The sequence below is a fragment of the Muscardinus avellanarius genome (assembly GCF_963383645.1).
Source record: "Muscardinus avellanarius genome assembly, chromosome: 7".
NCBI lineage: Eukaryota > Metazoa > Chordata > Mammalia > Rodentia > Gliridae > Muscardinus > Muscardinus avellanarius.
This window is the reverse complement of record NC_137793.1, coordinates 111,494,933-111,509,736: the sequence shown is the minus strand read 5'-3', so window position 1 is coordinate 111,509,736 and position 14,804 is coordinate 111,494,933. Positions and strand designations below refer to the sequence as shown.

Genomic DNA, 14,804 nt, shown 5'->3' with positions numbered 1-14,804 from the left:
CAACGATTGTTTATAGCCATTTATTATATTTATTGTCTTGTTACAGAAACATGACTGTAGAAAATACAACAGAATAAAAAGAAAAAGTAGCCTGCAATCCTGCCATCCAAAGAGATGCTTTATTTGGTTTCCTTTCAATCTTTTTTCCATGCACTGATATGTTTGTTTCTAAGTGGTTGTTGGTTATTTCTAGTTTATTTTTTGAATAAATGCATTTTGTAAACAGTAGTTTTTGTAAGAGGCGTGTAGTTCCCTTCGTTTATTTCTTCATAACGTTCTTAACATGGTGGATCAATTTCTTGTTTTCTCTACTTCAACTGTTGCTGTCTTTAGTTGAAGAGATCGCTTCTCATTAAGTTTTATTCTGTAGCCCTGCTGGGCTTCCGTTTCATAGCCTAGCCTCAGCCAGGTTTGTAATAACATAATATCCTCATCAAGGTGGAGTCAAAGATTAGACCTGGAGTTCTTTTTCCTTTTGGGGCTGTTTATTTTTTCCTTTAAGAGCTATAATTCAGTAAGGTCTGCCAGGATCCGCTATGATAATCTTGAGACAACGTAAATCAAACTTTAGCCTGTTAATTAATTCTTAGATTGCTTCTGCAATTTATAGCAATTTACTTCAGCTTATAGAAATATCTTGTAAATATTAGAAATATCTTCTAAACCTTTTTGGAACTGCTTAGAATTTAGCTACAAAGGTATAGTCAAGAAAATGGAAATTCTTTTTTGGTAACGTATTTGTCCTGAACGCAGACTCAAACATCACGATCGTTCTTGGTGATTCTTTTGCAGACCTCAAAGGAAGATCTTCTGCAGGCTGATTTTGAAGGTGCTTTAAAGTTCTTCAGGGTCCAGCTTCCAAAGAGATACAGGGCCGAGGAAAATGCAAGAAGACTGATGGAGCAGGCTTGCAATATTAAAGTAAGATGCGCGAAAAATTATAGATGCGATCAAGGCATAATCCGGGTGCGCCGTAACACAGCAAGCTCTGTTCAACTCCTTTTCTGCATGTTGCTGGGTTTTGACTATTTTGAAGATATACTGTATATGAACTAGTCTCCCCCCTAGATTTTATTTTTTCAGACTAATATGTATAATATTAGCATAATACATACATAGCTGTACCTCCCCGTAGGTCTTAGGGTGAAAGCTGGCAGGTTCCGATTGTAAGAAAAGGAAGACAAACATTTAACTTATAGGTGGGGATCGAGAAAGGGCTGCTGTGATGGTGGTTGCCATGGCAGCAGACTTAGTGATTTCGCTTTTGCCATCTGTTTTAAGATGATTTAGGACAAAGCAAGAAAAGCCTGCCGAGGCCATGCTTTCAATTTTTGGGGAGCAAACTTGGAAAGTTTGAGACTCAATCTGATCTGCCCATTTCCATCCCACACCCACCAAATGTCTGTGGCATCATTGGTCCTCGACATATGTCTGATAAAGCTGAATTAAAAGTTAATTTGCAACTGAAAAGTCTACCCGGAAAGCTTTGGTATTAAAGGGCCAGTGCTCAGTTATAAAAGATTCAGAACCAGTGTACTGATGTCAATTCTTAGACCTCTGGGATATATGAGGGGGTATAAACTTGTTTTCTGAGCAGGTGGAGAAACAAGTCTTCTGGATCCTGCATCCTAGCAGAATAAAACAATAAACAACAGAATAAAGAAAAGATTTAATATTTCAGGAGGTGAGAGATTGCTGTGAAAAAGTAAGGAAAGATAAAGAAGATTGGATTAGGGGGAGTGGGGCTTGTGGTCGACCTTACAGAAATGACTAGGTCATGGGCTACACATGGAAATACCCTGTGGGAAAAACGTTCCAGGAATAGGTAGCAGCCAGCGCAGAGGCCCTGGGGCAGCTCAGACCAGGTAGGTTTGAGGAACAGCAAGAAGGCCAGTGTGGCTGGAGTGAAGTGAATGAAATCAGAGAAGGAGAGGAAGAAATCAGAGTGTTCACAGGAGGTGCAAACTGGTTCCTGTAAGGATTTCGACTTTACTGTGGAGTGGGGAGCACTTGTGGTTTCAATGGGAGAGTGGTACCATCTGTCTGAGGGTCTTAGAGGATTGTGGTGGCCATTTTGTTAAGAACAGGTAGCGATTAGACAGGTTTGCAGTCACCCCCTTGGCATCTGAGGACCGACTGAATCAGGCAGTCACAGTGGAGGGAGAGCTGGAGCAGAGGTGAAGCTGGCTGCAAATGGGTATCTGGAAAGAGGACCCACATGTTCTCATGATGGATTCAGTGTGGGTGGAGAGAGAGAAGAATCAGGACATTTCCATGGATTTTGAACTGAACAACTAAAAGATAAGAGTTGCCATCAGTTTATTAAGTTGATTACTTACAGTGCAGTTGCAGGAGTTTAATAAGTAATCAACACAGATTTCTTATCGGTATCACACCCACTGAAAACACGTTTTGGGGGTGACATGCTTCTTTAATTTTAGCCTATTTAAAACAACTTACAAATGAGAAAAAAACACACAAGTGAGTGCTGGAAGCAAATAATTAAGCATAAAAAGATATTTTGTCTTTCAAATGGACCCTATATTCGAAAAGATCAATTTCCAACTCTATCAGGAAAGATAGACCTCTGCAGTCTTCACGTTGAAATGCAGACCCTGAAGCCTCCAAGGCTGACTCTTTTATTTGGCTGGGCCAGATGTCTAAGCCTAAGCCCATTTGTTTGTAGACTCTGGAGGTTGCATTTCAGTGCATAAAATGGCTTTGAATTTGTGGAAGGTAAATTTCAAAATAGGCATGAGCTACTGATTGTCCCAGAGTCACTAGAGAGAAGTCCTATGACCTGGAGCAGTGCTGTAGGAACCCAAGAAAATCAAACAATCATTTCTAAGAATGAAAGAAGAGAATGAAGAGGTACAGATAAGGTGGAAAGTTAACTCTTTTCAGGGGAAATCAGATAGCACTAGCAAATGATTGAAAACAAAATGCCCAGGAAAATAATCCCCAAATATGGAATATATAGGGGAAAATTTTTCAGTATAATTTATAAAGTTTCTCAGAGAAGGTAGCTAATAATTGTCAGTCCAGAAACATGAGATCTGAGAGATGCAGAAACAGAAAGGTTATGTGCAAACAGAAGAATTTACTTGGACATAACTAGATATGGGTATTTTAGAAAAGGTTTTAATAGTGTATGTGGTGGCACGTGTTTGTAATCCCAGTACTTGGGAGGCTGAGACGGGGGATTACATGTTAGCAACCAGCCTCAACCACTTGTGAGGCCTTCCATAACTTAATGAAACCCTGTCTCAAAATAAAGAATAAAATAAGGCTGGGAGTATAGCTCAGAGTTAAAATTCCCCTAGGTTCAATCCCTAGTACAACAACAAAAAATGTTTTAATAAGGTTTCAGTAATTTAAATTTTTTTATTTTTATTTTTTGTGTTACTGGGGTTCCTGGAAGCCCTTCCACCTCCGGGCTACACTCCCAGACCTATTTTTACATTTTTATTGGAAACAGGGTCTCCTAAGCCAGCGCACGGGGCTGGCTTCGAACCTGCGCGATCCTCCTGTCTCTGCCTCCCAAGCGCGGGGATTCCAAGCGTGCGCCACCACGCCCGGCCTCAGTAATTTAGAATTTTAGCTGGGCGTGGTGGCGCACACTTGGAATCCCAGTACTTTGGAGGCTGCAGCGAGAAGATTGTAGATTAAAGGACACACTCAGCATATAGTGATACTCTTATTAACCTAGCAAGACCCTGTTTCAAAATAAAAATAAAATAGGGCTGGGGATATAGCTTAGAAGGCCCCTGGGTTCTATCTCCAGTACCACACAAAAATTAAATTTTAATAATTGTCCAGTGTTTTGACAGGGTTTTGTGGAATTCCTTTGGTGTGTGTATTACCTAAGGATAATGACTTTTTCTTAGAGATCTAAAATATTGCCCATCAGACACCATTTTAATTTGTAACATGACTGTAGGTGGGTAACGGTAAGGCAGATCCTCAGCGAGACCTAAAGGAAGAGACAGGTGCTTTGACGTCCAGGGACTGCACACAGGCCTCCAAACCAAGGTTCAGACTCTTTTAAGCCAAGACTTCCACTTTGAAATTGCTTCTGTAGTTAAGACCTTGACCACAGATACATACGTGCGTACATTCATACATCCCTGGAGACACATTTGCCCTTACATGGTATGAGGCACCCTGATGGTTTCTCTTCTGCTTTATTTTATATTGTGTTTTAATTTAAACTTCTGTCCTCACCCCAAGAAAGTCTCCAAATCAAAAAGCTAATGACAATGCTCTGCACTGATTTTCCAGCGGCTTACGGCTTTGTTTTGTTTTTATTTTTTACTGGTGCATCGTAGTCATACATCTTAATGGTACAAGGTGGTGGAGGCACACATGCGCACACCCCCAGTTAGCCCTTCCCCAGTTCCCGCCCCGTTCCCTCCCCCCTCCCTCCTTCTCATGCTTGGCTTAGTGATTGACTTTGATCTGTTTGTTAAAGTACATCATGAACATGAGAGAATTCCCCCTTCCCCTCCCATCCCCTCGGTCAGGTCGCCTTATTTGCTCATCTATAGAGTCTCCTTCTTCGTCTAGAGTTCCTCCTATGACCCATTTTCTCCCTAATTTCCGCATATTAGTGAGAGCATCCGATTTCTTATTTTTTGTGACTGACTAATGTCACTTAGCATAATGTCCTCCAGTTCCGTCCATTTCCCTGAAAATGATGTAATTGTATTGTTCTTTATGGCTGAGTAAAATCCCATTGTGGACATATCCCATAGTTTTGTAATCCATTCATCTGCTGATGGACATCTTGGCTTGTTCCATAGTTTGACAATGGTGGATTGTGCAGCTATGAACATAGATAAGATTGCATTAGTTTGGTAGTTTGGTTTCCATTTTTGGGGAAGATACCCAGGAGTGCAGTTTTGAAAGAGCAGGAATGTACATCCTCTATCCCATGGTTTCTGCTGCCTCCCCTTCCCCTTGTTCTGATTCACGCTAAGAAAGGAGTGTGTGGGCAAGGAAGGCTTACGTGAATACGGAGTGCTCATGTGGATACAGGCGGGTCATCGGGCTGCCATGATGGACTCACTAGCAGCTGCAAAGTCTAGGAGCTGATGGGCGTAGGGGCCAAGGCGAGCCTTAGAGCAGGCATGGCCCACGGGCCTGCACACCAGACAAGGCAAGAGTCGGACTCAACATTTCCTATTTATAGCCTATTTAGGGATGGACTAGAAATTCCATTCTATCAAAATTACTAAAATTTTAAAAAGTTTTTTCAAAGCTGCCATTTGTATAGAATTGTATCTTCTTTGAATGGGCATGCCTGCATTTATTTACCTGACAAAATGAATGACTCACTTTCCTCTTGTGTTAAGGAATGAAATGACCCTTGATGTCAGTGAACTGAATGGTTTGAAAGTAGATGCAGCCGTTCTAGGTGATAAATAGCTTGCTAGTTCTGCATGTGGTTTATTTCTGTGAGCATACGAGCAAGATTTGTTAATAAAGTATATAATATTGGATAAATATTTTTATTCTTCTAAAACTTATGTGCCATTAAATATCAGGAACATTTGGGAAGATCTTACACTGATAATTTAACTAACATCATTTTTAAGTTATTCTGACATTCTTTTGCTCTTATGGTTTCAATTAGGCTAAAATCAGAAAATTGTTGATCCACCAGGGTACAGTTTAAAAAGTTGTTTGATTTCTTATTACTAAAATCAAGACCTAAACGGAAGATGCTTACCGTGTCTAATGTGAACATCCTGCACTTTTTTAGGGAGTCAGCTTTTATTGAATTGCATTATTTAATTTTTACCTGGTAGTTAAAAATTCTATGATGGAGCTTTTTAAATCTGGATTTTAAGCCAGGCGTGGTGGCGCACGCTTGTCATCCCCGCGCTTGGGAGGCGGAAACAGGAGGATCGCGCAGGTTCGCAGCCAGCCGCGCTGGCGTAAGAGACCTTGTTTCCAGATAAAAAATAGGTCTGGGAGTGTAGCCCAGAGGTAGAAGGGCTTTCAGGAACCCCAGTACCACCAAAAAGAATAAATAAATAAATAAATTAATTAATTAATTAATTAATTTGGATTTTAGCTTCTGAGACTCCAAATCACCAAAATGTTGAATTTCTTTGTATGAGCATGTGAGTATTTTGCTTTACCTGGTAAGACAATATATAGCTTTCATTGGATCTAAAAGGGACTTCAGTGATTCACAAAGTTCGCTTCTCTACTGTGAGACCTGTTAAGCAAGTTGATATTTCTGTAGAACATCACAAGTTATATATGGCATGCATATGTGTGTGTTTATTTTATTCAAGTGAATGTGTGCCTGACCTTTGAAGTCTTGATCTGAACACCCTCTTTCTACACACTTTTATTACTACATTGATACTGTATTTGGTTGGGCTGATGAGATCGCCATTCTTATTGGTCAAAAACTGTCAGCTCTTAGATGTTATATGTGCTTAATTCAATATTATCTGCCTCCTTACAATTCAAATACGTGCTACCTATGTGGGTATTGATATATTAACAATTTGAGTCTCAGTGTGCCTGTGATCCCAGTACTAAGGAAGCTGAGACTCAGGACTGCAGGTTCGAGGCCAGCATGGGGTACCTTAGTGAGGCCCTGTTTTTTTTTTTAATTTTTTAAAATTTAAATTTATTTATTTTTTTAATTGGTGCATTGTAGTCATATATCAATCACATTGGAGTACAAGACTTGAGAGGATATACAAGCACACATCATCCAATTAGCCCTCATCCAGCCCCCATCCCATTCCCTCCCCCTCCCTCGATCCCATGCTTGTTTGGTGATTAACTTTGATACATTTGTTTATGTACCTCCTGCGTTTTAAAGAGGCTCCATCCTCCCCTATTCCATACCCTCTGATTGGTCACATTAGTTGCTTCACTATAGGGCCCTTTCTATAGCTCAACCTCTTCCTGTTGCCCCTTTCCTCCTAGTTATTGCTGATTAGGGGAAGCATCTGATTTATATTTTCTGTGATATTTCTCTGTGCATGCCGCATTGCAAGTACCGATCCCACTCTTGACGGCCCCAGTAGTGGCCTGGCTACCCGGTGGACTGATCCAGACCTCGCTGGCCCAAGCAGCGGCCTTGCCTCATGGGAGGCCCCGATTCTGGTCTCGCTGGCCCCCACACCGGCCTAACCCCTCAGCTGGCTTCGATCCCAGCCTTGGAGGCCACAGTACTGGCCTTGCCTCACAGCAGGCTCCAATGCCGGCCATTGGCCCCGGCACCGGCCTAACCCCTCGGCAGGCTCCGATCCCGGCCTCGGGGGCCCCAGCACCAGCCTTGCCTCACGGCAGGCTCCGATTCCAACCTCGCTGGCCCCAGCATCGGCCTAACCCCTCGGCAGGCTCCGGTCCCAGCCTCGGAGGCCCCAGTAGCGTTAGCGAGGTCCTGTTTCAAAATAAAAATATCAAAAGGTAACAGGAGGAACCATAGTTGAAGAAGGAGATCCTACAGAGGAGCAAATAAGGCGACCTAACTGAGGGGATGGGAGGGGAAGAGGGAAGCTCTCTAAAGCACACGATGTACTTAAACATATCAAAGTCAATCACTGAGCCAAGCACGGGAAGGAGGGAGGGGAGGGAAGGGGGTGGGGATCGGGTAAGGGCTAATTGGGTGATGTGTGCATGTATGTCTACACAAGTCTTTTACCCCATTAAGATGTATGACTACAATGCACCAATAAAAAAATTTTAAAAGAAAAAATTTTTAAAAATCAAAAGGGTTGGGATGTGGTAGAGCACCCCTGGGTTCAGTCCCTAGGACAGGAGGGGCAGGGGAGAATCAGAGGAGCGTAGTCATTAAACGTAAGCATGGAGGCAGAGGAGGGAGCAGGCAAGGACCTGACCTCGAGCATTCTGACTTAGGCGAGTGTGTAGCAATGGCACTGCGAAAGGAAATGAACGGAGGAGAACAAGGGATGTCGGTGGAGAGCTGAGCACAGTTTGGGATATGTGAAGTGTGTGGGGCCTCTCCTCACACTCCTAAGTAAATAGCAATGTGCATGAGGTTGAGACTGGAGCTAAATAGACAGTGGAAGTCGCCAGCATTGAAGCCACGGAAGTGGAAGGATTCTCACAGAGCACTACAGAAAACGAGCAGAGAGAGGGCTGAGGTCAGGTGCGCTGACACACCCCAGATGGGCCAAGGAATAGCAGCTGGCGGAAGTCAGAAGTAAGAAGAAACCCAGGGGAGCCTGCAGTGAGATGACTGAGGAAAAGGGTACTTGTTTTCAACAAGAGAGGAGATGTCTGGGAGACCTGGGTCTGCTCCCCAGCTTTGGGGATTGAACCCAGGGGCCTTCCACCTCCAACCTATACCCCCAGCTCTATTTTTTTTTTTCAAAACAGTGTCTTGCTAAATGGCTAAAGCTGGCCTTGAACCTGTGATCCTTCTGTCTCAGCCTCTCAAGAACTGGGATTACAGGCGTGCACCACCACGCCTGACTTGAAGTTTGGGGCTATTTCTATGAAGCAGAAGGAGCACAGCAGAGTGAGAAATTTGAAAAACATGCAAAAGCTTTTAGATGGACATTACACTGAACAAAAGAACTGCCTGGAAAACACTGAAGAATCGTGGGGCTGCACTGCTGGAGACCATGATTTTGTAGTGGCCAACATCTGCAATGTTTTGTGATTTTCTCTAGAAATATTCTGCAGTTCAAATGTATATTCAAAGAAACAAGGTTTTTTGTTTCAAATCTATATACGAGTTTTGCCAGGATGAGGCAACGGCACCAGGCCAGCGATGCACTAGTGAATGTATCATGGGTAGGGGGAGGCAGCCCTGATCTGTGGCTGTCGCCATTTTCCATGGTGTAAATACTCCCATGGCCAATGACTCAGCCAGTGTGTCACGTGATTTCTGAAAATGAATGTCACTTCTGAGCTGGTGGTGCTGACCCTGGCACGGCTCGGGGTCAGGGAGATGAGCTAGGAGCCCGAGAATGGTAGACAGAATGGATGATAGAGTCTAACAGGAAAGAAAGCCAAGACAGATTGGAGCTGAGAAACCACAGGAGGAGGAGGGAACAAGGAAATATTAAACTCTATGAACAGGAAGAATTGTGGTGGAGGAGGAGGTTAAAAGACTTGTTTGTAGTTACCCAAGAGAAGAACCTTTCTTTTCTTTAAAAAGTTTTAAAGCTGGGTTTCTGACTCTGGAAGATAATGCTGACCTCTCTGTTCAAAATGTCAGCTGTCAGCCCCGGTAGATTGGAGGCAGCAAAACCCTGCCAGCCTGTCTTTTGGCCCTCATGGTCAGCTGCAGTGATTTGCTTTTTTTTTTTTTTTTTTCTAACAATAGTGCCACCATCACTACTGATTGGCTCTGATCACGTGATCAAAAGTTTGCAATGCATTGTAGGAGGAAAAACACAGCTGGCAGAGGCAGTGGAAGAGAGGAATGAGGAGAGCCCTAGTGACTACACAAACACCCAGTCCTGACCTAGAGACTTCCTCTCACACACCAGAACTATCTTCCTACTCCATGACAAGCTGTTACCATGGCAACCACTTGCTTTAGAAAATCCTAAGCTATGGTCCAGCTCAATTACCTATATACGGTGCTGGACAATTTTCCCCTTTCCCAGAATGGGTGAATGCAATGTGATCATACCCTTCAAAGGTTGTGGTTTTATTCAGATGGTGCTCAATTCCTTTTTCTACATTTACTATCCTTCCGTCCCCCACTGCCCAAGACCTCCATCCATATTTATAACCATGGATTTGAGTTTATTTAAAAATAACTTTAACTCCATAGTAAAATGATACACAACTTTCCTATTTCGAGCAATTTATCCTTTTCTTCCTGCTCTTTGCTCTTTATGGCTGGCTTTTGTGTGTGTATGTGGCCAGGGATGTCCTCTCCCAAATGGCGACTGCCTTAGTAATGGAAGTCGAGTCGCACGGAAGCTTTCGTTAACTCCACGGGTCTAAACTGTGTGCCCTTCCGTGCACCCCTGGAAAGTCTCATTTCTGATGAAACCATGTCTTGTGTTCCTTTCCTGTAAAAACCTCGGTGCATTGACAGCCATGCTTGGGATATTTGGCTTTAAGAGCCACAGTGCTCTTTGGGATGGATGTTCGCTATGTTACAGGGTGCAGAGATGTGATAATTAACAGTGAGGATGAAGTAGCCTCCGCAAGGCATTGCCCTCTTCCTTTGAGGCTTCTAGGAGCATCCAGAATCCTCGGCGCACCTCTGATCTGAGACGTGGTTTTGCTTTCTTCCCAGAACGCTAGGAACACACAAATGTCAGATGTGACAGGAGGCAGAGATGACGGGCCACAGCTGCGCCGTCCCTAATGAGCCACACGTGTTTGTGCCCTTCATCTCTTCTGTCGTTTTCTTTCTCCCTTCTACCTACTTCTGCCCGCCATTTTCTGTCAGCCATTGATGAGAAAGCCATAGACACACTTTAAAATTAATTTGGTGAATAAATGGGGTATTGTATCATGAACTGTTCTCTGTGAGTCATTAAACTTTCCTTCCCCAAAGGAAAACAAAATAAATGCATACAAAACTTGGCTTTTATATGGGTATGCCTTTTGTTAGGACACAAACAGTAGAGCCCAGGAATAAAGCTGTAGGACCTCAGCTGTGCCCAGAATCCATCTATGCTATCCACATTTAATGAAACACACGAGGAACCGCAGAGCTGCTACCTCTCCTGAACCTCTGCCTTCCCAGATGTTGAGGTATTCTTTTTTCCCCTGTACCTAATTCACTCTGCAGCTTTCTTTCTTTTCTTTCTTTTCTTTTCTTTTCTCTTTCTTTCTTTCTTTCTTTCTTTCTTTTTTTTTTTTGCGGTACTGGGATTAGAACCCAGAGACAGTTTAACCTCTGAGCCACACCCCCAGCCCTATTTTTTATTCTTCATTTTGAAACAGGGTCTCACTAAGTTGCGGAATACATCACCAAGTAGCTGAGGCTGTCCGCGAACCACAGTCCTCCTGGCTCAGCCTCCCAAGCACTAGGATTACAAGTGTGCGCCGCCACGCCCGGCTTACTCTTCATATTTTTCTAGACTTATGATGAATTATTCTGCTCTTAAACGAGAGGTTTCCTACTACATGCACCTTTCTCAAGTGCTTTGCCAGTGATCTTCTGCCCAGTTGTCATGGTTTCTCTGTAGCGGTGTTGGAGAGTAAGTGAGAACTTGACTTCCGTGTTGGGAGCAACAGGCACAGGTTCTTTCCCACCACTATTTGCCATGAGAGTCACATTTCTTTGAGTTAATGTATTTGTTTTATGATTTGGATGCACAGTAAGAGTATATTTTCAGTGGGCTTCATGGTTCACGTTTGAGAGTCTTGTTTAGATAAGAAATTGTTCTTCGGTGCCCTTGTTACTGCCCATTGGAAATAATTTAATTTTGTTTACTTAAATTACAGTAAAAATAAATTTACATGTCTTAGGTATTTCAAATAGGTTGGGTTAGAGACAGGCATGGAAGAGCATGCTTGTAATCCCAGTACTTGGGAGGCTGAGGCAGAGGGATTGCAGGATTCTCAGCTATTTAGTGAGGCCTTCTGCAACTTAATGAGACTGTTTCAAAATAAAGAATAAAAATAGGGGTAGGGGTGGAGCTTGGAAGTAGAATGTCCCTGGGTTTAATCTCTAGTATACTCCCCCCAAAAAAAAACTAGGTTGTATTAGGAAGCCTGGGCCATTGGATTCTTAATGTTTTACAAATATACGCTTCAATTTGAATGAAGTTATGACTCTATAAATCCAATGTAAGTTGAAAATACCATTAACTCAACCAGGCATGGTGGGTGCATGCCTGTAATCCCAATACTTGAGAGGCTAAGACAGGAGAATCACTGGTTTGAGGCCAGCTCAGCAAGTTAGCAGACCCTCGACAACTTAGTGAAACCCTGTTTCAAAATAAAAAGGGCTGAGGATGTGGCTCGGAGGCAGACTGCCCCTGGGTTTCATCCCCAGTATCCGAAGCAAACATCAAGTCAAAAATACATTTGGCACACCTGACCTATTGGACATCACTGCTTAGCAACACAGTATGCTTAGAGTATTAGTCGTTTGCCTTTTGGCTGTGTGGCTGACTGGAAGCTGTATTATTAGAATCCAGTACACATCAATAGCCCAGGAAAACGTCAGAATTCAAAGTATGGCTTCTACTGAATGTGTTTTGTCTTGGGACCATGGTAAAACTGAAAAAATGCCTTAGGTTTAACCATCCTAAGTTAGGGACTGTCTGTATTCCAGACACTCAACGACAGCTTTTTCCAATATCACTGTCTCTATTCTGAGATATAAAGTTGAATTACATATTTATTTAGTTATTTTTCACATTCTCATTTTTCCAACTCTTGGATCCATTTAGCATTTAGCCGGCTAAGAGCAGAATCTAATGCGCTAAAGAAGGCACTTATTCTTCTATTGTGCCTTCTTTTCTCCTCTTCCATCCTCCCTCTTCCCCAGCAACAAACTTTTTTTGTTTTAAAATGATGAAAAAATATAAATGAGCTTAGCACCCAAAAAAAAGATAGTGAAAAAATATGTTATTCACGTAGCTCCAACTGTTGTCAAGCTTTCTAAACACCCACTCAAAGGCCAACAAACCGAGGGGACATATTCCTTCCTGTATTTAATGGTCATGATTAAATGGGCATCGTTTCTCACTGGCAAGTGCTATGCCTCGCGTCTGTCTTGATCTAAAATGCCTAGCCTTTACTCTTCTCTCAGCCGGACTCACTTCATACCCAAACCATTGCATATAGCTCACACAGTCTCTTGTCAATACTTGGCTTTGGTTTTTATTTTTATTATTAATTTTTATTATAATGTGAGGAATCTTGGGATGCAATCCACATGAAGAGGTGATTAGTGCAGATGAAGGGGAACTTCTGGAACTCAGTGTAGCATGAGTTCAGCACATTCGCCACGTCCTCTAGCCTGCCCTCCAGTCTCTGACCTCTGGTCTGCCTTAACTGAGGGCTGCTGCACTTCCTACTCGCCCGCTTTCTCACAGCATTGCTTCCTGAAGAGGCAGCGCTTTGGTTTCTGTTTCTCCTGTCTGCCACCAGTTTTCGTGTCTGCTAGTGTGAGCAAGCTATGCCATCAACATAGGCCAAACACACGGGTGTCATTGCACAATGCCAGAATTTATTGAACAACAATAAATTCACAAATAAAATCACTTTCGTTGGTTGCAATTTACTGCGTACTCATGGTTCACCTGGTAGTCACAAACAGGGCAATCATAGGTTCTTTTGTTCCAGGATAAATTTCTAATAGGTATAATACTCAAGTCACATATCACCCTTTACACCATGCTGTATGTGCAGGTCACAGAAAGGGTAGCCACAGGGCTTCCAGAGGCTGAACTGAGAGTAAAAGCAGAAAGCAGATACAAACAGAAGAGTCACCATAGGTGCTCAGATAAGATTATGGTGCCAGGCAGGTGTGGTGGTGCACACCTGTAATTGCAGTACTTGGGAGGCTGAGACAGGAGGGTCACAGGTAGGAAGCCAGCCTCAGCAACTTAGTAAAGTCCTCAACAAATTAGTGAGACCCTGTTTCAAAATAAAAAATAAAATAGGACTAGGGTAAAGCTTGGAGGTAGGATGCCTCTGGGTTCAATCCTTAGCACTACACAGACACACACACACACACACACACACACACGATTATGGACCAGCCACAGAACTTGTTCAGGGTGCAGCTCTGTCAGAGAACAGGACTCACTGTGGCCAGGGTCACGATGGCAGGTCGTTTTGAAGCAGCCATGTCAAGTCAAGCAGGGAGCTGAAGCCCAGGGAGCAGAGTTGGTGGTCCATCACCTATTGACCTTGCGTTGTGTTTACAAATGACCTGATGGTGCATTGGTGTGAGGCCCCATGACCAGCCTTGGGGCTCCTCCTTCTATGGGTCTCAGGTGAGGGAGTGTCTGGTTTTGGTGTTTGATAAGTTCATGGACCTGGTTTTTCTGACATGGGGTTGATAGACCCATGCGTCCATGTGCTGCTGGTTTAATTTGTTGAGTTCACAAGGAGTCATTATTTATTGACACCGTGTATTTATTTATCAGCTTGCACACGGTTGTGTCATGCAGATGGTTGTTGTTCACTTCTACAAACAAGGTGTGGAGACATTCTCCCTTGACACTCATACTTAAAATGAAGTAACTCGCCGCCAGGCGTGGTGGTGCACTCCTGTAATCCCAGAACTTGGGAGGCAGAGGCAGGAGGATTGCAGGTTCCAGGACAGCCTCAGAAACAGAGCGAGACAAACAAAAAATAGAAAGGGCTGGAGTATCGCTCGAAGGTAGAATGCCCTGAGTTAAATCCTCAGTGCCAAAAAAAGAAAAGAAAAGTAACTCATGATAAACTACTGCTTTACAAAATAGAGTCACTCAGCTGGCACAGCCTAGAGTCTGCTGCCATACAGGTCACAGCCTACTCTACTTAGTATGCGAGGGCGACCATAACAAGATACCACACAGACAACAGAGATTTGTTTTGTAACTGTTCCAGAGACCAGGTGTCTAGTATGAAGTTTTGAGCCAGTGGGCTTTCCTCGGGCGCCTCTCCTTGACTTACAAATGGCTACCTTTCTGTGTCCACATGACCATCCTTCTGTCCAAGTGGTCTGTGTCCTTCCTAATATCTCTCTGTTTTTTATTGGTGCACTATAGTCACACATCTTAATGGGGTACAAGATGGTAGAGGCACACCTGCACACGTCACTCATTTAGCTCCTCCCCAACTCCCCCTTCCCCTCCCTCCCTCCTCACGTTTGGCTTAGTGATCGACGT

At 43.3% G+C, this 14,804-nt stretch overlaps 1 protein-coding gene across 4 annotated transcripts in view; it reads left to right on the top strand.

Moving 5' to 3' along the window:
- RABGAP1L (RAB GTPase activating protein 1 like) overlaps positions 1-14,804 on the top strand; it is a gene marked incomplete at both ends in the record, with an annotated part of 518,644 nt that overhangs the window by 399,850 nt on the left and 103,990 nt on the right. For all 4 annotated transcript variants that reach the window (XM_080699626.1, XM_080699625.1, XM_080699629.1 and 1 more), the window contains one exon: positions 793-921. In XM_080699626.1, the coding sequence (XP_080555752.1) occupies positions 793-921 (129 nt within the window). The remainder of the gene's footprint in view (positions 1-792; positions 922-14,804) is intronic.